Below are 23,699 nucleotides of genomic sequence, written 5' to 3' on the forward strand. Positions count from 1 at the left end.
AGTACAAGAAATACAAAATTACTTCTTTCTCAGGTGAATGCAAATTCTTTTTGTTTAGGGTGCGCAAATAAGTGAACTATCTTTTTATTCTAAACAGTGCAATTCTTAAGTAACTGTCTACACTAGAAGTTAAGTGTAAGTGCTCTGTGAGACTTCAGGTTAAATCGCACTCTGCACAAAGTGCCACACATTCACTTTGTGTATATGAATCAGCAGTATCATATATCAGGATGTTAAACTTCATCATAACAATGGATCGACTCGGCTTCATCATAGCAATGGACCGACTCGGTGTTCCCAGACGTTTAGCGGTTTCTTAAACTCAGTAGTGAAACAACCCCCCCCCCCCCCCCCACTTGGTGTCTCCAATCCTCACAAGACTGACAAGGTATGTCTTTTGCCATTTAAAAAGGTGTTGTACACACGTTCTGTCTGGCACAGTTCGAGAATTCCTTGTGTCTAGCCAGATTCAGTATTTACTGGTTGTCTCATAACTAGACTTACCCCACCCACCACAACCACCCCCCTTCTACTCGTATTCAAATAACTTGTATTGGTACCTCAACTAAGATGGACAAATTACAGCTAGTGCAGTTGTGCTTGACTGTGAGAAAAGAGGAACAATTACACATACAGTGTACAAGCTACACAAGGAAAGCCATTCTAGCAAACAAACATATTTGATTATACTTTCAGTGAGGCGAGTTCAGTGAGTTCAGTGGACAGTAAGTGCAATAACAGTTCACCCCATGTGATCTTCTGTAGTTGAGAGACTCTTTGTATTTAATATGATACAGCGTGGGAAATAATTGTAGACCTGAATAATGACTTAAATACCTGCAGGATCCGCACCAGCAGTGCAAATAGTTTTTTGTGTGTGTAACGGTTTGCAGCACAGGATAGGACAAGTCATGGAGACTGTTTTAAGAATGAGGGAGCTCTGATTAATATTAAAACAGAAAATGTTACATTACACAGGATCGCAAGCAGCCCAAACGCTCACTTCTACATGACAGTGAAACTTCTGTCCCATCTTTCCGTATCCTCTTTCTAACACTTTCCCTCTTTATTTCTTAAATCTCTAAACGCCACATCAACCCTTTGCTCTGCCACTTGGTTTCTTCAACTCTCCCCCGTCAACACCATCCTTCTCTCCTCCCTTTGGCACGGCAAACTTCTTCAGCGCCACCTTTTCGAACCCCTCCATCTCTTCCTCCATCTCATGGTTCTCCTCCTCCTCTGCCAAGTCCTCCAGAATGTCCGACACGTCCTCCACGAACTCGCTGAAAGGCATCTGGTCGTGGGCGAAGATGCCGTCGGCGAAGAACTCCCTCACCAGCTTGCTCAGTTCCTGCCTCTTGGAGGCCTGGTCCTCGGTGGTGCCCTCCAGCCGCTCCAGGTAGGCCAGCAGGAGGGCCTCGAAGTCGGCCAGGGAGACGGGGATGAGCCCCTGGGCCTGGGCGCAGGCAGCTGCGTCGGAGCACTCGGCCGGAGGGCCACTTGAGTGCTGGAGCTTCTGCCGCTGCTGGCTCCAGTAGTCGCCGTGGAGATGGCTGTTGTCATGACGGTGGTGGTGATTTTGGTGAGGATGGCCTGAGGTCTTGTCTTTCTTGGCGTCTCGGTGCTGTTGTTCTTCCCCGTGTGAGTCCGCCCGGTCCTTGTCTTTGTGATGGGCGTCTCTGTGCTCCTTCCCCTTGTGATCTCTCCCATGCTCCTTCCGTTCCACATGCTTTCGCTCTTCATCGTGAGACCATTCCTTTGCTTTGCCACCAGATTGTTTTCTCTCCTCCTTCCTCTCCTTCCATTCTTTTCTTTCCTTCTTATGCTCTTTCTCTTCCTTCCCCCTTTTCTCTCCGGTCTCCCTCCTTTCTTTGCTCTTTTTCTTGCCATCTTCTTTTCCCCTTCTCCAGTCGGAGTCGTCACTCCATTCCTCTCGGTCTTTCCATTCTTTTTTCTTCTTCTTCCCATCGCTCATTTCATCACCTTTCCTCTTCCTATCCTCCTTCCATTCTCTTTGTTCCTCCCTGTGCTTCCACTCCCTATCTTTACCTCCTCCTATCCCTCTTTTGTCTTCCCACTCTTTCCGTTCTTTTCTCTCTCCCTTCCTCCCTCCATCTATGCTTTTGTCCTTCTTCCACTTCTTGTCCTCTTTCCATTCTTTTCCCTCACCCTTGTCTTTCCTCTCCTTCTTTCCAGTCTTGCCCTCCTCCGCCCAAACGTTCTTCTCTTTCATCCAGTCCCTCAACCCTTTCCTCTCTCCTCCTTCCTCCCTGGCATCTTTCTCTTTCTTCCAGTCCTTTTCCTCCCTCAACCCTTTCCTCTCTCCTCCTTCCTTCCTGGCATCTTTCTCTTTCTTCCAATCCTTTTTCTCACTCAACCCTTTCTTCTCTCCTCTTTCCCGCCACTCCTTGCCCTCCTTCACATCCCTTTTCTCCTTTGTTCCGTGTTTCTTCTCTTTCAACTCTTTCCTCTCACCTCCCTCCTTCCTAGCATCTTTCTCTTTCTTCCACCCTTTCTCCTCCTTCAATTCCTTTTCTCCCTTCCTTCGCTCTTTCTCCACTTTCTCTTTCTCTCGAGGTTCCTTCTTGTCCTTTGCATCTTTCCTCTCCCCCTTGTGCTGAGGGCCATGGCCTTTCTGCTGTTCTGTGGGTAGGCCAGTAGAGGGTGCAGTTACTGTGAAAAGACAAAGAAAGAAATGTGCCTATGAGGAAATTAGACTTAAAAAAATATGAAAAGATAAAAAAATTCATCCGGTATAGAGAGAAAGGAAACATCTAATACTTCCATATCTTTTGCGATCTTTACAATTAAAACTGTTAAAAACGATTTTCCAGACTGGCTGACATAAACAATAAAATGATGGGAATAAACTAACCTTCCTTGTAAATATTATTTGCTACCCAAATGTCATAATCACCAATGATCAGTTAATAATGCCACTGTCTGCTCAGAGAGAGAGTTAGCTCAGGAGAGACAATTAAATGACATTTAATTTAGTTCCTCCCAACGGCTGGTAAACTGGCTTTTACCCAGTTTGGCCTTGAGAGCGCCCAACTCCTTCTGAATGGCGGCCATGTTCTCCAGATCTCTCTTTGACTTCTCCTGTTCCTTCTTCATCTTCTCATGCTCGCGCTCTATCTCCTTCTGACGGGTGGGCATCGACTCCAGCTCCCCTTTCATCCTCTTGTTCTCCCGCTCCAGCTCCTCTCGTCTCACCTTCTCGTTGACCCCCTCCTTCACCAGCTGCTGGGCCGACTCCAGCTCTTCTTTCTGGGCCTGAGCAGAGAGAAAGGGATTAAAGGCACAGCAGTGAGCCTTGAGAGATGTAGTCAGACTGAGACCCAGTTAAAAATGTCCAGTGGGAGAGAGAGAGGAGCTCAAAAATGTTCTGTGGGGAATAAGGCCTATTCTCAAATCTACTTGTTAAAACAGGTCTGCATCTTAAGTGATGCAGGATTTAGGGAATTACTCATGGGAAATGGGAACATAGAACTTTTCTATACCAGTGAGTGAGTATTTTAGCATTTATTATTTAGCATGAAGAGTCAGAGTAGTCACTCATGTCAGAGTAGTCACAAGTCACACATGACACACAGACACAGACACAGACACAGACCTGTATTTGTGCCTGCAATACTGTTATCTGTTCATTTTCTTTGTCCAGCAGTACGGGAGGCTTCACCCCAGCATAGGTATCTGGACGACTTTCACTCTTCAACCATTCCTGTAAAAAACGGATCCTTGAAATCGTGTAAAGTAATAGTAATAAGCAAGAGGGGAGTATGTGTAAAGGGAGAGACATGTGAAGGACACAAACAATAACAGAATGAGGCTTAAGTCCAACCTTGGCAAGATCTCGATCTTTCAACTCCTTCATATCGTCCCCTTCTGGCAAGACAAAACAATACAGACAGAAAGAATAATACAATTAAAAAATAAAATGAAAGGCAAAATGCACTTTATTAGTTTAACAACGACAAAGGCGTCATCCCTATAACACACACTGACTGAGTACCAACATCATCAGCATTACATCTTTCTCCTCTTGCACACAGAGATGATTTGTGTGATGATGTTATACAAGCATAACATGTTCAGTGCCGTTATTCTGACTGCAGTACCAGCATGCTATGCTTCACTTCATGAGAACAGTAATAAGCGCACATGTGGCACAATGAAACAGAAACACCACAAGGCAGAGTCTTTCTAAAACAGCCAAAGCAAGCAACAGAACAGAGGAGGAATTATCCTAATGAATCGAATTATCGAATAATGAATCAGTTTATTGACCGAGCCTCTCCCCAGAGGTTAGACAACAACGACACCTCAGCTGTTTTAACCAGACCCTTAAGACTTGTTTAGCAAAATAACAGGACATGGTAAGATTTTGACATTGTGTCCTGTGGGTGCTTTTGAGAAGGAGAACATCGGAGCAACATGGATACGTATATAAGGGACGCATACACATGTATAACGTAGTGGCTCGAAAGGTATTCAACTCTAAAAGTAATTAAATGGTTTACTAAAGATACCTACACATATTTTCCCTAATTAGTATTGTTATGGTCAATACTGTAGTATATCTCTAAAGGCTAAATAAGACATTTGTCTCCTGCTAAAATATTCTGATTGCATAAATATTCAACCCCTATATGAATACTTGGTAGAGAACCCCTTTGCTGCTATAGCAGCCTTAAGTCTTCTGAAGGGAGACAGCACCAGCTTTGCACATTGTTCTGCCGTGTTTTTGCCCCATTCTTCCTGGTAGAATTTATGTAGAACATCTAGGTCGATGGGATGGCGGTCCTGGTCTGCAGCGCCACAGATTCTCAGTAGAATTCAGGGCTTTGACTGAGCCATTCTAGAATATTCAATTTACTGTGTCTGAGCCACTCCAGTGCTGCTTTAGCCCTTTGGTCCTACTGGTAGCTAATCTCCCAAGTGTCAGTGATACAGCAGACTGAAACAGGTTTTCTTGTGATATTGTGTAGAATTTATTTCAATTAATTCTCCCTTCAATTCTAAAAAGTTTCCCCAGGTCCTGCAAATGAGAAATATCCCCAATGTGTGTGGGAGTGGTAACATAGTGATGTGGGGTCCCCACATCACTATGTTACCACTCCCACACACATTGGGATGGTGTATCTTGAGGCATTGGCAGGGTTCGATTTACACCACATTTAATACTTTGAGGATATGCAGTTCTGTTTTGGTATCATATGACTTATCTTCTAAAATAATGTTGTTTTTTCGCCAGCCTCCAACAGAGTCAAGTTTTAAGTATAGCTCTTAAGATAGTGGACTCCTGTACCCTAATTGCTGACATTAAACTTTCAAACACTCAAACAGATAGTTTGGAGTGATGTGTGAACAACGGTAGCCTCCCTCACCAGACAACGGTAGCCTCCATCACCATCAATGGTGCCCAGTTGAACAGTTGGAGTCTTTTCCTCACTGAAGCATATGAAACACCTTGTCCCTTAAGCAACTCAAAAGCATAGGGGTTTAAATACTGAATAGTATATTTCAGTTTTCAATTAATTGATTTTTAATAATTTGTTTTGCCTTTGAAAATATACTACAACATAGTATAAGGCGCTAGAGCATAGAGCATGCTCACAATAGAAATACTGATTGGGGAATTATGTAGAAGTATCTTTTGTCATTGTGAAAAAGGTGTCTGATTGTCAGGGGGCTTATACTTATAACCACTGTATAGAAAACAAATCCATGGCACAGGTGGTACCGCTTCAGTTAAGATGCCAGCGCAGGAGGGTGGTGCGAGGATGAGTATGGGTGTGCACGGCATTCTGGGAGAGGAAGAGGAAGAACCCCTAACTGAGCATGTGACAGTTAACCAGTGAAGCCACACACTTCCTTGGACTCCTTCACAAAAGCACACAGCCAAACAGCCACCCACCCTTGTGCCTCACACAGATACACACACACACACACACACTCTCGCTCTCTCTTTCTTTCTCTCAAGCTGTAGGTGTGCACGTTCTTTCACCCATTCTCTCTGTTTCTTCACCTACCCTCATCCAGGTCCAAGAACGCACCTGTAGAGTAATACACCTCAGTCTCAGCTCATGTTACACTCATCAAACATCATAGCAAGTCAGAACCACTGGTATTTAAGAGTGTTACTTTGGTGTTTTGACCGTTTTCTTTCAAGAAAGACCACTCCCAAGCAGCTCTTAAAAGGCCAAAGCCCGGTGCACAATATCAATCAGCAGTTTCAGGTACAAATGAAGAAAACCAGTGGGGTTTTGTGTAAAATATACTTTGCGAATGCTTTGTAAATGTGGAATATTTGATAAGACGGCTGTTTTCCAAAATGACTGACATTTTAGAATTATGAGAGAGTTAACTGACAATATCTTTCCTTGTGTATAGAATATAGAAACATGTAAATTACATTATGGCCCTTCTTACGGTCCTACAAATAATATTCTACAAGGACTTATCTATGTGGGGCTTATTTCCCAGTCCTGATTTTGGAGAGGAAGGCAGCCTATTTCCCACATGACAGCACACAGATGTTCCACAGTACAGAGACAGGAGCTCATGGGTAGCTGGACAACACTCTGAGGGGATGCTGTGAGAACACCGCGAGAACACCAGAGCACTAGAACACCAGAGCACTAGAACACCAGAGCACTAGAACATGGTTCTCCTCTCGGAACTCACCAGAGAAGAAGATGGTCCCCAGGCCTAGGAGAAGTACGGCTCCAAGGATGCACTTGTTCAGAGACAGGCCCATCTCCTCCTCCCTGGCTGGTGGCGGGCTGTACTCCTCCTCCACCTCCTCCTCCTCCTCTCCATCTTTGTCATGCCGGTCCAGGGAGCCCAGCAGGGTCACCTTCCTCCTCCTCAGGCCGCCTCCCTCGCTCTCTCCCTCCGTCACCGGGACGGTGTCCTGCTGGCTCTCTGATCACACAGGAAGGGAAAAAGAAAAAGAGTGACGTTTGAACTCCTTTCCACTCCCTTGTTCTGTTCTTCTGCACTTGTTCGTTAGGAGTTTCACCCTTGCTCTGTTCTTCTGCACTCGTTCATTAGGAGTTTCACCCTTGCTCTGTTCTTCTGCACTCGTTCATTAGGAGTTTCACCCTTGCTCTGTTCTTCTGCACTCGTTCGTTAGGAGTTTCACTCGTTCATTAGGTGTTTCACTCAAAAGCAGCTCCGCAGGACGCAACACAACTTGTCACACCGCAGCCAATTAGGAGGCAAAAACACACACATTTTGAAACAGAAAAATAAGGCCCAAACTGCAAAAGGAGTCTGATTCTGTGCATTCAGTTTCTGTGATGCTCGTGTACTGCATGTATGGTCAGGTACAGTCCTGAGCCCCTTGATCAAAGGTGTCCGTTAAATATGTTTTCACCTCAGTGAAGTCACTCTTCACACAACCTCAAGAAATATCATCGCTAACGCAGCTCAGATTTGGTGTGTGTTGTCATGTTTCACGGTGAGTTTTTAAAATTAATGAGCTACACTGGATCTGGCATTTGATGCCATACTGACTTTGTACTCAGTTCTTGACAGACAAACACACACACAAACCAACAAGCACACACACACACACACACACACACACACACAAGCAAGCACACACACACACACACACAAGCAAGCACACACACACACACACACACAAACACACACACACACAAACAGGGAAGCACACACACACACACACACAAGCAAGCACACACACAAACCCTGCAGACGTAGTCCAGCGTAGCTGTCAAAACAGCTCAAGTGCTCAGGCGGATGTGCTTCATTATGGATGAGGTGTGTGCTCCAGCGCCGGCCGTAAGCAGCAGCCCCCTTTCATATCCACTCAGCCAGAGGCTGCAGCTTTCCTCTCAGAACTTTCACCTCAGCTCCCCCCCCTAAATCCCTCCCTATCTCCAGCAGTCTCGCACAGGGGGGGGAAACACTGCTCCGAAGTACTCACACTACTTTTTATCATTTTATCCTCAATGTTGTTGTTTTAAAGTATTGGTTTGGGTGTATTTTAGATTAATCATTTGTTAAGACTTAGGGGACATAGGGAATTATTATTATTTTTATTTTTTTTGAAGAAGCTATTTTGTAAACCGTGCATTACTGTTCTAAGGCTGGCTGCCAAGCATCACAGATGGATAGATTTCTGTTCAGAGATGCCAGCAGTTTCAAACCAAGTAATTTAAATGAACCAGCTGCCACATTTAAGACGTCAGGAGGCAGATTGGGCCTTTTAAATTGGGCAGCAAAGAGACAGGTCTGTAAATACACATGAAACCATACAGCTCCTCTCAGTTCGGCCAGCAGACACACCTAATCTGTGTCACCTGCCTGCAGTCCACTAGGGGACCCCCAGCACCATATGGACCACTAGACTTTTAAAAATGCATCAAGTTAACAAACAAATACTGAAAGACATAAAAGACTGGTGTCCATACCATAAATCTAGAGAAAGAGAAAAGTTGAAAAATTTGAGAATTCAGCCATGAATGGCATACCTGACAGTTTTACTTCCTCAGTCCATGTTCTGCCCTGGTCAAGCCCCTCCTCTTCCTGTTGAAGCTCCTCCTCTTCCTCTACAGTGTGTATGGCATCAGGTGCGGGGCTTATGTGTGTGTACGAATCAGAGAACAGATCAGTCTCAGCACTGGGATGGGATTGGTGCTCTGAGTAGCTATCGTGCACACTGTGCTCATCAAGTGCTGATGAGTCAAGGCCCTCTGTGTCTGAATTCAGAGGGACAACACTGGGGGTGGAGTCTCCATTCTGGGAGTGGTCATCAAGGCCCTCCAGGGACGATCCTTCGCTCACCTGGCAAAATAATTCAGTAACATTTTTTAGGTAAGTGACGCTGAATGCTGATTGCTGAAGGTGGCGCTGTTGTTGAAAGATGACATAATGAGGTGAAAGCTGTCGCTGGGAGCGGGACTGCAGTGGGACTCCCCTACCAAAACAATAGCTCTTATATTTGTAAAGAAGTGTGTAAACAAGTGTTGACACATATTTCAGAGACATCAAGCAAACTTTGAAACAAACATCTATATGGTACTTATGACAGACACATTTTTTTTCATAATTGTTTGAAACTTCTGGATCATGTCTGGCAATGTTAGAGTCGTGACAGGGGTAGTAACTGGATAAAAGGAAAAGGAAAAGTGAAGGAAATAAAAAGAGTGAAAGAAAAAGTGTTTGAGTTTATAACTTTCAGTGACATATACAGACAGACAGACACTCAAGACAGGCGAGTTATGTACATCACAGGGGTGGATACTCAGTTACAGTGCAGTGTACTCAGTGTAAAACAAACAGATAGAAAGGCTACCGGTTCTTGCTCAACAGGCTGGCCGGGTCCACTATGTCCATGCTCTGCTGCAGGTGAGAGAACCGGCTCTGGCGGCCGCTCTGGTGAGGATTCTGGTTCTGTCTGGTGTGATGAGGAGTGGGCCGACTCAGTCTGCCCCTCAGAGAGAGGCTGTGCTGGGCTGCTGGAGTCTGCATGGCCCTGGGAGTCCTCAGGTACTGGGCCGACGTTCTCAGCAACAGGTGCCTACAAAATAAGTCATCATCAAGTCACAATCAAATGTACACAGTCAACACACACACACACACACACACACACACACGCACACACAATACCTCTGGTGTTACGATGGTCCAGTTGTTGCCATTGGCACTGTTGCTGTTGGCAGACATCGCCCTCTGATGGCTCTGCCCCAGCAACTGGAATAAACACGGTGTATCCTTTTAACAAAGAGAGGATAAACTACAGAACATACACAGAAACATCCTTTCCTCTTGCTCTTTCTCTCTCTCTCTCCTCTTTGTCTCTCTGAAAAAGACAAACACACACACACACACACACACACACACACACAATCCTCTGAGGCACAAGACACACACCCAGCCAACCTAGTTTCATACACCTGTCCCTTGTTCAATGCTAATTTCCATGAGCTGCTACTTATTTGCATGGAATTCAGCACTGCCTCTCTGGAGGACAATGCTGTATGTGTTGATCTAGTCTCTATGATGTCTTATCTCTCTATACGATCAGGCAATAGTTCTCTGCTCATTATTTGCGTGTTTGAAAAATAACACACTACAGGAGACAAAGTCAATTAGTTAGCAACAGTTATTCCACATAACCGTTGTCATGGCTGCAGTCCGAGAGTGTCATTAAGCAGTGGGTGTGTGTAAACGGAACATTTTGGGTATTTACTGTCTGCACAACTGTGTATGTGTGTGTGTGTGTGTGTGTGTGTGTAATAGTATTAGTGTGGAACCTGACAGAGAGAGTGAGTTTTTTTGTTTGCAGAGTTCAGTGTTTTGTGCTTTCTCCTCTCAAGATGTTGTGTAGTGAGTGTGTGTCTTTATTCGTGTGAGTCAGTGAGTGTAAATGTGTATTTAAGCCTGCAAGTTAATGAGTATGTGTGAGTGTGTTTTGCATGTGAGCTACGGAGTGTGTATGTGTGTGTGTTAATGCATGTGAGTTACTGAGTGTGTGTGAGTGAGTAATTCACACGAATATACAAAGTTTATGAATTTGTGTTTATGCGTGTGAGTAACTGTGTGTGTGTGTGTGTAAGTGTTTATTAGTGTAAGTTACTGAGTATGTGTGTGATTACTGAGTATGTGAGTAAGAGTGTGTGTGTGTGTGTGTATGCGTGTGAGTTAATGTGTATGTGTGTGTGTATTTGTGCAGTCACTGTCATGATAATATGGTGTTTAGAGCTCTGTGCTGAAATGAGTCGTGAGGGTGAATGTGTATGCGTGCACGTATATAACCCAGAGTAACAGGAGCTGTATGAAGCGCTCATTAGTATGTGAACAGGGTGAGTGTGCGGGTAGTGCTGCCTTTTGCCTGTGCGGAGGATGCTTTGGCAGCGAAATGCGTAACTAAGGCTGCCGTTTTTAGCCCTGAGGAAGCCATCTCAACCAATCTCAGGCACTGTGGCGGAAGTGTGGGAGAAAGATGGCCATTCCATTCATAGTTACTGACAGTACTGGCGAAACAAAGCAATTCAGTATCCATCTAGACCTGGAATCCACGGAAAGACCAAAGCAAAAAGGAACAGAGAGAGGGAGAGAGAGAGAGAGAGAGGGAAACAGGAAAGAGATCTACGGTTTAATGTCACATATCCACAGGGAGAGCCTTGTTTATCAAATGGGTCAAATAATAGGCCCAAGTCGTGGGCCTCTGGTGGTTCTGGTAGTATACATCCTCCATTTCTGAGAGCTGAACTGGGTCTCCATATATATATATATACATATTTAACTCTGACACCCCAGGCAAGCTTTATAGAACAAAGTGGAGGAACCTGCACTTGCTTAAGGCCTTCATAAGGCCTACATACGTAATTGTGAAAGAATAAGCCGTCCAATTTTCCTAAGTGACACACTTCAGTTTCTATTAAGGATCTTTCTTTCTCATTCTTGCTTTAGTAATTTGGGTCTTCTAATAGCGGACTCCCATGAGAGGATTTCTGAACGTAGCCTTGAGCCATGAGAATTGTTGCGGATATACTGGATTGACTTAAATAGCTATTTGCTAAATTTAGTGCAGCAAGAGATATGGTCTCAGTGTGCGCATTTGGGCCTGGGGGGAATTTCGTGAAGCAGACCGAATAGTCCTTTAAACTGCATGTGGAAGAAGACTGACAAGCCTGTGTGTGGTTTGCCTCTCAGATAGCGGCTCACATATGTCGGCTTGATGTCTCTGAAAGGGGGAAAATAGTAAAAAACTGAAAGCAACCAGCATCCTCTTGGCAGTTGATTCCCAACGAGGTTGAAAGGTGCTGACGGAAAATATGCCATATGACTAAACTATTGTCTGAAAGGTCGGATTAAATTTATTTAGCCTAATGCAATTTTCCCGCAAGTGAACAGACGTCAGACGCAATAGTCTGCACAATCTTTTTCATCTGGGTCCGTCCTGTCCAAAACATGACCAAACATGGACAAAAAAAGTGCCAATTAGTGAGTAGCCTATGTCGAGAAGGAAGTCTTTAGTAACGTCTAAAACAAGTTTACTTTTTGCCTCAAGACGGTCGGCACGAACTGTCATCAGCTGAATTTGGAGGCGCATCTGGTCAACCTTTGATTGTCAACATTCACAAAAGAAGAGTGTGGGCTAAATTTTTAAATGCCAGCAGCAGCTAGCCTATAGCATACAATGGTTAAGCCGAATCACTTTATCTCTTTATCTCTGACAGAAACTGCACACCATTATTCAAATGTTATGAAAAGTCGAAGACGCAGACCTGACAGCTGCAAATGACGCCAGATGACTTGTTCACGTCCTCTACAAACTTTAAACTCTGCACTTGTACCGGATATGTCGAACAGTTCAGTTAAACTGCAGTGTATGGATAACTGTCATTATTGATGAATAAAGAGTTCAAATAAATTGAACATACGCAGATAAAACGATCTTACCGTGATAACTGGTGGCTCTCCAAAATCCGTAATTAGATGTCCTCTTCCGCCTGATGATTGAGACTCTTTCGCACAACTTCTCAAGCGGGGGCGTTCACTACTAATCGTGATATCTCAAACACCATTTTTACCCAATAAATGCACGGTATTTATGTTCATCCCGCCTCCTAGAGTCCAAGTCACCCAATGACACTGAAGCATTTCATTCAGAGCAAACTTTATGATTGATCGAAGCACACAGGTGAACAATGCCTTTACACCTCAACGTTTCTGAGAATGAATGATGTTGGTGGATTTTCACATGCTAAGCTTTAGGATCGTGTCATGGATGGGTCTTATTTCAGTCTTTGTCAGCATAGCCTGTAGTTGCCCACATCATTTTTATTCTACGAATGTTCAAATCGACCAGGGTAGCCTATATGAAGATTTACTTACATTTGCCAGTTTTACAGGTTTCTGTTCTATAGTATGCATTATTATTATTACGACATTACATCTTTACAATACATAAAAAATTAGACAATAAACAGCTCAACAATCAAACACTCAACAATCCGTCAAAGTTGTCCAACGTATTTTCCAAGGACATCTTTTTTTATTTTGAGTTGATAATGATTTTTCTATTCTTGGCACAGCCTAAGCTAGACTGTATTTCATGCCGTGCTGTGTTCTTCACTTTGTAACATCAGTACTGGAATCACTTTATGTTAGCATTGTCAAAGCTGCAGTCCAAGAAATCTTGCGCAGTCCCGTTGTGATTTATAAAAACCCAGGGCCTAGTCCAGCCGTTCAGGCCTTAAGGCCTATGAATCAGTTCAGTTTTCACTTTGGTCAATGTTAATGCAGTCCAGGCTTCACCGTGGTGTCTACATTGTCTTATTCTCGCCAAACATGCTCTTCTGCTTGCATATCTTCGGCAAATTCAGAACTCAAACTCATGGAAATGTTTTTTGTTTGTTTTGACAGTCTTCTGTTTGTTGCAGCCATGGACTTCACTGAAGTGGACTGTGTGCACATAAGTTACAGTCAGAGCAATGCGCAGCACGCTAGAGACTCCTGCCTATCAATATAGAGACTATTAAGCATCATTTACAGCCATTTGAAAATCAATAATAAGAAATATCCTTTAGTCATATGCTAGGAACATATATCCATAGCTTAGGCCCAAGTCAGATTTAGTTCCATACCAGTGGTATTCTTTGGTGACGGTCTTTGTTCTAAGCTCTTTGGCATCTATTTTACCAAAGCTCTGTGGAGAAACTATGAGGGTCTTTTTCTAGTAGGTAAGGTTAGTACGTTATCTCGGTGTAGGAAGGCATTCCCCTACTGTTCAGTGGATCATGCATATAAACAACCAAGGCCACTCAGTCTCCTTAAAGTCCAGAAGCACCATGCATGCTTACCTCTATGGGCACCAATACATAAGGTGGGATGGCAAAAACCAAAGTGGTGAACCAAAAAAATTAATAAAAACAGAACAAAAGCCCAGAAGGAGGCTCCTCCTTCCCTCCCTCCTCACTCAGTCCAGGATCTCCTTGATGCACCAGCAGCAGAGCAGGAAGTAGAGGCACTCCTTGAGCGACTGGATGAAGCCATAGGCGATGTTTCCGCCCAGCAGGTTCTTCCCGCGCCCTAACCCCAGGGCAGCGTCTCTCAGGGTCTGCCCCAGCCCGGAGGGCATGGCCTGGGGCTGCGGGCGCTGAGGGTGCATGTCAAACAAGCGATCCACGGTGGCAATGAAACTGGGGGGTCCCCAGCGCAGAACAGTAGAAAAAAGGCAGGGAGTAGAGCTTCTGAAATAGAAGGGGGGGTGGATGTGTCTAGTCTTGGTTGATAAATAAACCTGTAGAGGGTCTCGCCAAGGTCCTCTTTCCTTTCTGCTGTATCTTCCTGCTAGGCTTTCTGCAACCCCTGGGACTCTGTGTGGTCTACACCCGCCTGCTGTTGGTTCCCTTTGGGCTCCTGATGTCACCAGGCTCTTTATTCGGCTCTGGAACAGACGCGCTAACTGCCCACTTCCCCTCACAGAGAAAAGCCCCCATTGTCTGGCTTTAATCGAACGTCACGTGTGCCATTGTGAGCCCCCTGCTTTGTTCTACCTGGATCGTTCTGTCTCTGGTCCGTGTGCGGAAGGCTGCCCCCCGCAACCCCATCCTGTTTCCACGACTCTCGCTTTGTCCTACTGCTCACGCTGTTCTGCTTCTGGAAATCAATACGTGAAGTGCTTTTGTTGTTGTTGTTCTGTGACACGGCTTACAGAGCTCTTCGGAAAAGTCATGTGTGTGACGGCCGTTTTGGTGACATTTAAGCCTGAACCGTTAGGTCACTAAAGCCATTGTCCCCATTGAACTCTAACCTCTGACCCCCCCTTTACATCATACTGCTCCTACTGGCTCTCCAGTATTCCAAAGTATGTGCACCCTCAACACCTCCCTGCCCCCCCCCCCCCTCCCTAAAAAAGAAGCACTGAGTCCTCTGTTCTCATGTTGGAACATGCTTACACCTTAGCATAGAATACAGCTGGATACCGAGCCAAGTGAAAGTGGGTCATTGCAGCTTTGCAGGGGCTACTCTTTCAGCCAGAATAAGGTGTTTCTGTTCCACCTCGGAGTTGGCAGACTGTCCCTGGCAGTTGTTCACTTCATGCCAGAATTAGGAAGATGTTAAAGCAAGAGAACACAGCTCCCCCTAAAGAAGGAATGACATGACTTGCGATCATGCGCAAGCTTGGTGCTGAAGTCAGTGGTGTAGTCATTTCTACTAAAAATAAAAATCTCCTTCATGCTCTCCTCTGTTACCTTATATGTCAACTACCCAGAACTTCACATTAGCGTCTTATTGTGGGTGGAAAGGTCTCTACAAGACCCAACGACATCTTTGTATAAGAGAACTGAAGCATCGTATCTACTTCTCAAAAGGCATCGGAAATGACTAGTGGGTAGTGGTTAAATAATGTTTTTTAAAGTTACATTTGTAAACAACTGTCTGTGGGTTGTGATACATCAGAATGATGGAACAACAAAAAAACTTTGTCTACTCTGACTTAGTGTGTGCACCTTCAGGTCAGAAGAAACTGTATTGTAACTGATGAATTTGAAAAGCCAATCCACTGACACTGGTGGACTGACAACTGTTAAGTCAATATAGAGCCTGTTTAAATTGAGTAAGGTTAAGAAATGTTTACATATTAAAATTAATAGATTGTGATCATTAATACAATTATAAGATTTAAGGTACTAAGAAAAGTGTCTTCACTTTAATAAACACAATATTTTCTTCAACTGCTTTGGCGCGAGAAGGTCACTATGGAGACTCACATTTCAGAAACTATATTCAAAACCAAGTGCACCATAAAGGATGGTTGATATATGTGATTTTATATTTGCAGATACAAGTGTAAACATGAACTTTTCCCAAACACAAGAATGTAAAAAGGGTAATAAAACCGAATAAAAATAAAACAGAAATATCTGTACTGACTAACTCAAAAACTAACCTTTGGCTTGGAAATTAGAAACAGAAAGATAACATTACAACACACATCAGCAAAGGACAATAACATCACCACGACAACACTGATATCGTTTTGCATGCAATGAAGGCCTCAGTGACAGGATGACATCACTCCCCTCATCATCCCTGCTTAAATCCATCCATTAGTCCATCAGGATCGATTGACTCTTTCCGCTTCAACTCATGACACAGTCCATTTCTGCAAGGCACCAGATCGCTCCTTCCAGGCCCTTACGACCCATTTTCAAAATACTCCTTTGACAAAACCAGAGCAAAGTGTGATTTTCTTTTCTTTTGAGGACAGAAAAAAATGTATGAGCACAAAAATTTAAAGAAAAAGAAAAACACAGCAAACCGTTTTCCTGTGCAAGAGGCAAGAGTCTGTCAAGTAAAGTACAGACACTACAATGATGGCTATCTGTACAGTTATACATCTACATCATCTACAACATTACGCCACTCTACTGCCGCTGGCTGCATGCCAATTGTGACACCATGATTGTCATGGTAACAGTTCAGATTTGACCACTAGTGCGGGAGAGAGAGAGAGAGAGCGCTGATACCACACCATCACGCATTTTTTAAAGAGTTATAACCTATTGCAATGTCATTATTTTGTTGTGCTCACACATTATTCTATAAATTGGGAATTTTGATTAAATATAATCAAATCAGACCAAATTCACCAAGACTCTTTGTGAGGTATTATACACATTTAAGGTTTCAAGCTTCAAGCTCATTCCCAGCCAAACCCTTGAGTTTAAAGGAGCTTTATCTTTAGTGTCCAAATGAAACAGATTGTCAAACTTCTCTTTAAAAGCAGCTTGTGTTGCTGTATAACGCGGTGGCAGGGTGGCATAAAGGCCGAGATATACTCAGTTAAGGGAGCATGAATTGCTACGTGCTTACGCGTTGCATCTTAATGGTTTGGGGTGTTGCCAAGCAATTCACCGCCAGAACAATAAGGCTTGCGTAAAATGGCGCAAGTCTAGAAAAATTGCCCGATGCACGCAAGACGTGAAAAGACGCGCAAGGGGCGCGCAAGGGCCTCTTGCGCTTGCGCCTCTGACCATAAACCAGCCTTAACTGACTGTCAGAGACCGTCTGCCTGTGAATAGGCCTTTTCTGACTGACCACACAATTACACCATATTAAAATGAACTTTGTTGATAAAAACAAAAATGCATTCCTGTTTTAACAGTTTTTTATTTTAGAGTAACACCCCAGCATTGTAGGGAGGAGGATGAGTGTGCTGAAATGGGGAGAGTTTGGAATCGGGGGCAAGCGTTACCATCACCTGAATCTAACCTGGATATGCCACAGGTTTTCTTTTTTTCTCTTTGTCTTGTATTCATTGTCTTTCTGATTTACTGCACACTTCAACCTCAGCTCAGTTTCCTCTAAAAAATAAAGGCACAATCAGAGAGAAATAATAAAAAAAAAAGATGGGAGGAGAAGAGAGCAGAATATCACTGTCGCCTTTCCTCCACAGACACTACACAATTCAATCTGCTGAATCCCACTTGAGGTTTCCATTTCTCTTCTTGTCTTCTTCTCTCTCCCGAGATATGCAGTTCACTGATGCAGAGCGCAATGCTACATTTCATAGAACATGTGCATTTTTATATTCTGGTGCGAGCGTGAAAGCAAATATGGCTGAAGGAACACGTGTGTATGTGTGTGTATGTTTACGCTGGAGTCTTTTCATGTTTTCCCTAAAAGATACATACATGCACATATGTACACAGATTGTCGATGCTGAAAAAACATGGAATTTCTTTCACAAAAAAACAAAAACAAACAAGCGACACGGCTTTAATTGACAAGTCCCAGATTTTTTTTCTTTTTCTTAAATCTTTTGCGACGATTTGAGGCGCTTTCATATGACATCACTGTACAGATGTTGATTTTTTTTTTTCCCTTTGAGGTGACATCATAAACAGGCCCATGCTGAGTCGTGATTGGCTCAGGGCAGCGCAGTATTTAGTCTCACTCTCTGGGTTACACCCCAAGCAGTCGCTTCCTCCAACTTCTCGCATTGTCCTTGCCAGTGTTTAGTCTCCGAGTACCCAGGCCTGCTAGCGCCCTGGCACCCACCCGGGCACCCTCACCTGCTCCAGCTTTGGCAGAGGGGGGGGGGGGGGGGGGGGGGGGGGGGGTTGTGATTTAGACCAGGCATCTCAGTGGCTGACTAAAAGCGGGTCCTATGTGGTAAGGGGGTAGGATCAGACATCCCTGGAAGGTTAAGAGGGCAGTGGGTGGGAGGTGGTGAGGAAGGTTCTTCTTCCCATCATTGCTTCCTTAGTTTCCCCAAGGACAATCCAACATATGTGGAAGCACAAAGTCTCCCACACAAATCCCTTTATCCATAAACTTTACCGGAAGTGTCATGGCATCAATATCTAATAAAAATTAAAAACAATAACACTCAAGCCCCCTCAGCTTGCATATGCAGATTTGAATTGGGGATAAAGTGACCGTTCCTATGGTTCAACTTTCCTATAGGAAAAAGAAGAAAAATATCTTAACAGTCTTTCTGATAGGGTGTTTTGGCCAGGTGCAGACCCGCAGGTCTGCCTGGGGCTGAGGGGGATGGGTGTATGATGAATGTCTCTGAGTCTACTAGGTAGAAAATGGATGCATATTCATTAGAGGCATTGACATCAACAGTGGTGGATGGCTTGCTCCGTTCCATTGACTTGAGTTAATGCTTGTTTTTTTTTTTTTTTAATCCATAAAACAAAAGCCTTTTGAAAACAGCTGAGAACGTCCTCACATCAACAAGTCTTTGGAGTTGTGGGTTGGCCATTTACAGTGCCATTTTGTCACTGTATTTCACTGAAATGTCCTCTTTGGAGTTAACTACAGGTCCTGATGGCGTATGTAGCTAAAGTTTTCAACTGACCTATGTCAATTGACACACAGTCAAAATCATGTTTTTTGGCGTTTTTGTTTTTCTTGATTCCAAGGTGGGGAACATCCCTGTGGTGTATCTTAGTAATGACTGCATCGCTCTAAAAGGACTTTTTTTTGCGCAGTTCACCCTCCTCCCCTTTAAAAACAATGGAGTGATTCCACCAACAGTCTAGTCAAGGGAGTGTTAGGTGAGGAGGTGGAGGAGGAGGAGGAGGAGGAGGAGGAGGAGGGAGAGGGACGAAGGTGGTGCAACGTGCCAACTGCTGGTCTTGCCTCATTGGGCGGTGGGTTGTGGGCGTGGCCCTGGGTGGGCGGCGCTCATTGCCTGCGCTCTACTGGCTGCTGGAGGCACACCTCACTTCCTGCGGAGACGATGGGCAGCCGGTTGTCCATGTGGTAGCTGATGAGGTGGCTCACGCTCTCAAAGCGGTGGTCTTTGGTTCGCACCTGAGGCAAGAGAAACAGGGTGAGGAGGAAGAGGAGGAGGAGGTTGAAGAGGAGGAGAAGAGAAGGAGGAGGAGGAGGGAAAGGAGCGTTAGACAAGGAGCTGTGTGTTTTATGTAAATTAAAAGAGACTTTAAGAGTGAGTGATGTGATAGACGGAACACAGCTGAGGCTGACAACTTCCTCTTCAGTGATCGCATCAGTTCCTGTTTTAGGGACTTGTGGTTTAGAAGAGAGACTTTTTCCTTTCCATCTCTATCCTGCTATACTTCCTTTGAAACCTGCTCTGCCCACTAGTAGCATGGATGTGCATTTGATGCGTTTGGATTAAATTAGATTAAACGGACACGCCTCTGTTATATTAAACACCTCTGCTAGCTGGTTTATCCTCCTTCTCTTGCTTACTCATACTTAATGTCACTTCGTGTCCTCTTTTAGTGTTCTTTCCCCTCTGTTCTTATCAGTTTGGCTCCATGCATCCACCTACTATTCACACATCAATCCATCTATCCAATTATATAAAAATGAATGCAGCTCCTAAGCTGTTGCGAAGATTCCCTTTCCCCCTGGTACATACCACTCCTTCTTACTCTTAATCTGACTAAATGTACCATAGTCTTCAGATTTTTCAGTTGTATGTGTTCCATCTGCCAATCCTTCTATGTCTTTGTCCATCCTTTCATCCCCCTCTTTCTGTCCATCCATCCCTCTATATCTCCATCAATGTATCCACCATCCATCCTTCCACTCAATTAGTGGACAACTGGTATAGTTGTAATGCTGCTCTCTCTCTATACTCCTCCATCTCTAACTAACCATCCATCCATCAATCCATTCCTCCCTCCATCCCTCCCTCCATCCCTCCCTCCCTCCCGCCCTCTCTCCCTCAATTAGTGGACAACTGGTGTGGTTGTAATGCTGCTCTCTCTCTATACTCCTCCATCTCTAACTAACCATCCATCCATCAATCCATTCCTCCCTCCCTCCCTCCCTCCCTCCCTCCATTAGTGTTGGTTATGCTTCTGATATGTGTACCACTCCCTCTGCTGGCCCGTCAGCACATACTATACTGTCCATGGACGTCCAGACTTCCATGCAGCTTTTCATCCTTTCATCTCTCTCTCCATCCATCCTTCCCTCCCTCAATCTCTCTAACTGTGCATCCCTCTTATCCCTATACATTTATCAATCTCTTAGCCATCCATCCACCCACCCACCCTTTCATCCATCTCTCTAACTGTGCATCCCTCTATCTCTTTACATGTATCAATCTCTCCATCCATCCAATCTATTAGAGGATAAATAACTGGTGTGGTTGCGGTGCTACTGAAATGCGTACCACTCCCTCCGGGTCCACCAGCAGCAGGTGTTTGGGCTGGCCGCCCTGCTGGCCCGTCAGCACGTACTGGCCCGGCGTGGTGCCGGACTCCCGCACCAGGAAGTCTCCGTCGCGCGTCAGCAGCCTCTCAGCCTGCCGGCGGCTCAGCGGGCCGTGGAACCAGGGCTCGCTCTGCAGCTGCTCGGCCAGGGGCAGCAGCGCCGAGCCCGAGATGCCCAGCGCATCGTCAAACGGCTCTGGAGGAGGAGGAAGAAGAGGAGGAAGAGGAGGAGGAAGAGCCGAGGAAGAAGAGGAGGAAGAAGAGGAGGAAGAAGAGCCGAGGAAGAGAAAAGAGAGACGGGGAGAGATTAGGCATTTGATGCGCTCTTTATTGTTACAGAAAAATTACAGTACAATCTAAGTATTTGTATGTTCTCAATGATGTATTATTCTTGTAAGTATCATTTAATTTTAGTTATACTTAAGTTAGTATGTGTTATTTTATTTTAAGTATGAATTGTGAATATGAATAAACATAACTATATCTACATCTATGTGACAGTAGATTTATAGAAAATGTTTTTTGTCTAAGATTTCTTTATGTCTAAGAAAGAAGAATGTTTCTGGAACAATGAACATTGATGTGTAAAGAGTATTCCCCTCTTGGGTCACTCTAAAACACACACATGACTTAGACAAGCACAGGAACAGACAAACGCACTCACTCATATCAAAAGCATCTCTGTGAGCGTTGCCATTGGCTGCTGACGTTGGGGGGCGGGTCTTGTCCACATTTACATAGGAAGGGTCATCAAACATTTCACGCCCTCCTTCTTTCACTCCAACTGGCAGAGAGAGAGAGAGCGAGGGAGAGAGAGAGAGAGAGAGAGAGAGAAAAGGAGAGAGAGACAGAGTGAGTGTGTGTATCAGGGTGACAGGAAGAAAGAGGAAATGTTAGACACAGAATCAGTTAGGGCAGTTTCCTGCAATAGCTGGAGTCTGGCAGCGACTCAAAGCACTGTGATAAGACATGACAGAGAGGGGAAAGTGCTGGCTCATTCAGAAAGGCAAGGACAAAGCCTGAATAAGAGAGAGAGAAACAGATAAAGAGAGAGAGAGAGAGAGAGAGGGAGGGGTGGAATTAAAGGAAAGACACTGAAGAGATAACTACAATGACAGAGGGAGGAGTAAGACAGATAAAGACCAGAGAAAGCAGAATGGCGGAGCATTCAAGGAAAGCTGGAGGATGAGGGCGGAGGAGAGGAGAGGAGAGGAGAGGAGAGGAGAGGAGAGGAGCACAGAGGGCCAGTAGAGTTCAGTGGAGTGGAGTGGAGTGGAGTGGAGTGGAGTGGAGTGGGAGATGAAGGAGAATCCCTACAGCAGGCATGGCCTATAGGGTGTACCTGGTAAGGGAGGCAGCGGCTGCTTGTGAATGTCGTTCTGACCATAGGGCTGGAGACACAGGATAAGTACATTAACTAGTTAGAACATGAATAAGCACTCATATAAATGATATACAAACACAGGAAAAGTACATTAAATAGTTATAACATGAATAAGAACTCATATAACTCATATACAAACACAAAGGTTAGAGAATACAGAAAGCCAAGTGACTGACGGACGGGGCTGCAGCCGTATAGAATTTTCGATATTCGAGGAATGGCATCTTGCAGTTTGCGTTTTGCAACCCAACCCCCGTGTTTAATTACTTCAGCCAAGGAGGTTATATTTTAATTGATTGAAAATAATAATACTTATTATGTACTTCCATATGATGAACCTTAAAAGGCAATCGACTGCATTCACCTAGCAACCACCTGAGCGGTTGAAGTAATTTAGTACAATGAAAATGTAGGCATGTTGACAGAGTGCCATGATACTGAACCATATCCAATTTTCCTCCACCTCAACTACACAGACACATGTACACAGACAGGTTTGACAGATATGGACAGATCCAAACAGGCAAACAGAAACCAACATCAGAAAACATAAAAACGCAAGGATCGAAAGAGGAGAATGCATGTAGGCACAGGTATCTACAGGGCTTGTAAGTGACAACATGGCCTGGTAAAGTGGAGCTAGCAAAAGAGTTAGAGTCACAGGTAAGACAGGGTAGCCATGTTCACAGGTAGCTAGTGGGTAGGAGTGAGAGGTGAAAGGGTAGCAGCAGGTAGCCAGGGGGCAGGTGTGTGTCTCACCAGTGTGGCCCCAGTGCTGTGTCCCGCTCGGGTCCTCATGTCCACCAGGCCACCAGGGGGCGGCTGTTTCCCGGGGAAGTTATTATAGTACGGGACGTCAGCGGGTGGAGCTACCTCTTCATCCTCCTCCTCCCAAGCGGAGCCGTCAAATGGAGCCATCCTATACACACACACACACACACACACACACACACACAATGCATTTCCATTATCAACAGACAGTATGGATGTACAGCCATGCATATAGTACACACACACACACACACACACACACACACACACACACACACACACACACACACACACACACACACACACACACACACACACACACACACACACACACACACACACACACACACACACACACACACACACACACACACACACACACACACAATTCTCAACACACAGTGTGGATGCACAGCCGTGCATGTATGTATACACACACACAAATATATACACTCTGCATTTTCACTATTCAAAAAATATAAGGACATAAACACACACTCTATTATCAACACACAGCATGGATGCACAGCCTTTCATGTACGTATACACACTCACACACTCTGCATTTACACTGATACAAAAAATGTAAGGACACACAGGCATGCACAGGCACGCTTGATCACACACATGAATGCACACACATGCAACAGACAACTACCAGCACTCAAATCCAGCCCTGAGCACACTGAAGTCCGAGCATAATTGACCCACCTGTCATGTGGGGTGACCAGTTTGGGTGGATTCTTCAGGTACTGCTTGAAGCGCAGTTCGAAGGCCTGACCGATGGTGCTGATGACCTCCTGAGCCAGACCCTCCGAGCACTCCAGGATGTGACACGCTAGTATGCA

At 44.7% G+C, this 23,699-nt stretch overlaps 3 protein-coding genes across 5 annotated transcripts in view; all 3 read right to left on the reverse strand.

Annotated features, from left to right (window-relative positions):
- Positions 1–1,093: 1,093 nt before the first annotated feature.
- On the reverse strand, positions 1,094–12,502 carry pbxip1b (pre-B-cell leukemia homeobox interacting protein 1b; the record flags this gene model as incomplete). The annotated part of the gene is made up of 11 exons (XM_080858054.1): positions 12,445–12,502; positions 9,646–9,729; positions 9,332–9,556; positions 8,508–8,820; positions 6,691–6,930; positions 6,036–6,059; positions 3,845–3,888; positions 3,617–3,724; positions 3,030–3,276; positions 2,294–2,673; positions 1,094–2,263 (listed from the first exon to the last, which is right to left on the reverse strand). Exons 2-11 carry the CDS (start codon positions 9,700–9,702, stop codon positions 1,094–1,096), a joined length of 2,808 nt encoding a protein of 935 aa, XP_080714180.1. The 5' UTR covers positions 9,703–9,729; positions 12,445–12,502.
- Positions 12,503–13,963: 1,461 nt separating this feature from the next.
- Positions 13,964–14,155, reverse strand: lenep (lens epithelial protein; the record flags this gene model as incomplete). The annotated part of the gene is made up of 1 exon (XM_080858453.1): positions 13,964–14,155. One exon carries the CDS (start codon positions 14,153–14,155, stop codon positions 13,964–13,966), a length of 192 nt encoding a protein of 63 aa, XP_080714579.1.
- A 3,959-nt stretch (positions 14,156–18,114) lies between these two features.
- Positions 18,115–23,699, reverse strand: part of shc1 (SHC (Src homology 2 domain containing) transforming protein 1) — a gene marked incomplete at its 5' end in the record, with an annotated part of 26,882 nt that continues 21,297 nt past the window's right edge. For all 3 annotated transcript variants that reach the window (XM_080858569.1, XM_080858568.1, XM_080858567.1), the window contains 6 exons: positions 18,115–19,320; positions 20,657–20,892; positions 21,361–21,480; positions 22,039–22,087; positions 22,840–22,999; positions 23,563–23,689. In XM_080858569.1, the coding sequence (XP_080714695.1) occupies positions 19,192–19,320; positions 20,657–20,892; positions 21,361–21,480; positions 22,039–22,087; positions 22,840–22,999; positions 23,563–23,689 (821 nt within the window). In that variant the 3' untranslated portion in view covers positions 18,115–19,191. The remainder of the gene's footprint in view (positions 19,321–20,656; positions 20,893–21,360; positions 21,481–22,038; positions 22,088–22,839; positions 23,000–23,562; positions 23,690–23,699) is intronic.

Source organism: Sprattus sprattus (genome assembly GCF_963457725.1).
Source record: "Sprattus sprattus genome assembly, chromosome: 19".
Taxonomy (NCBI): Eukaryota; Metazoa; Chordata; class Actinopteri; order Clupeiformes; family Clupeidae; genus Sprattus; species Sprattus sprattus.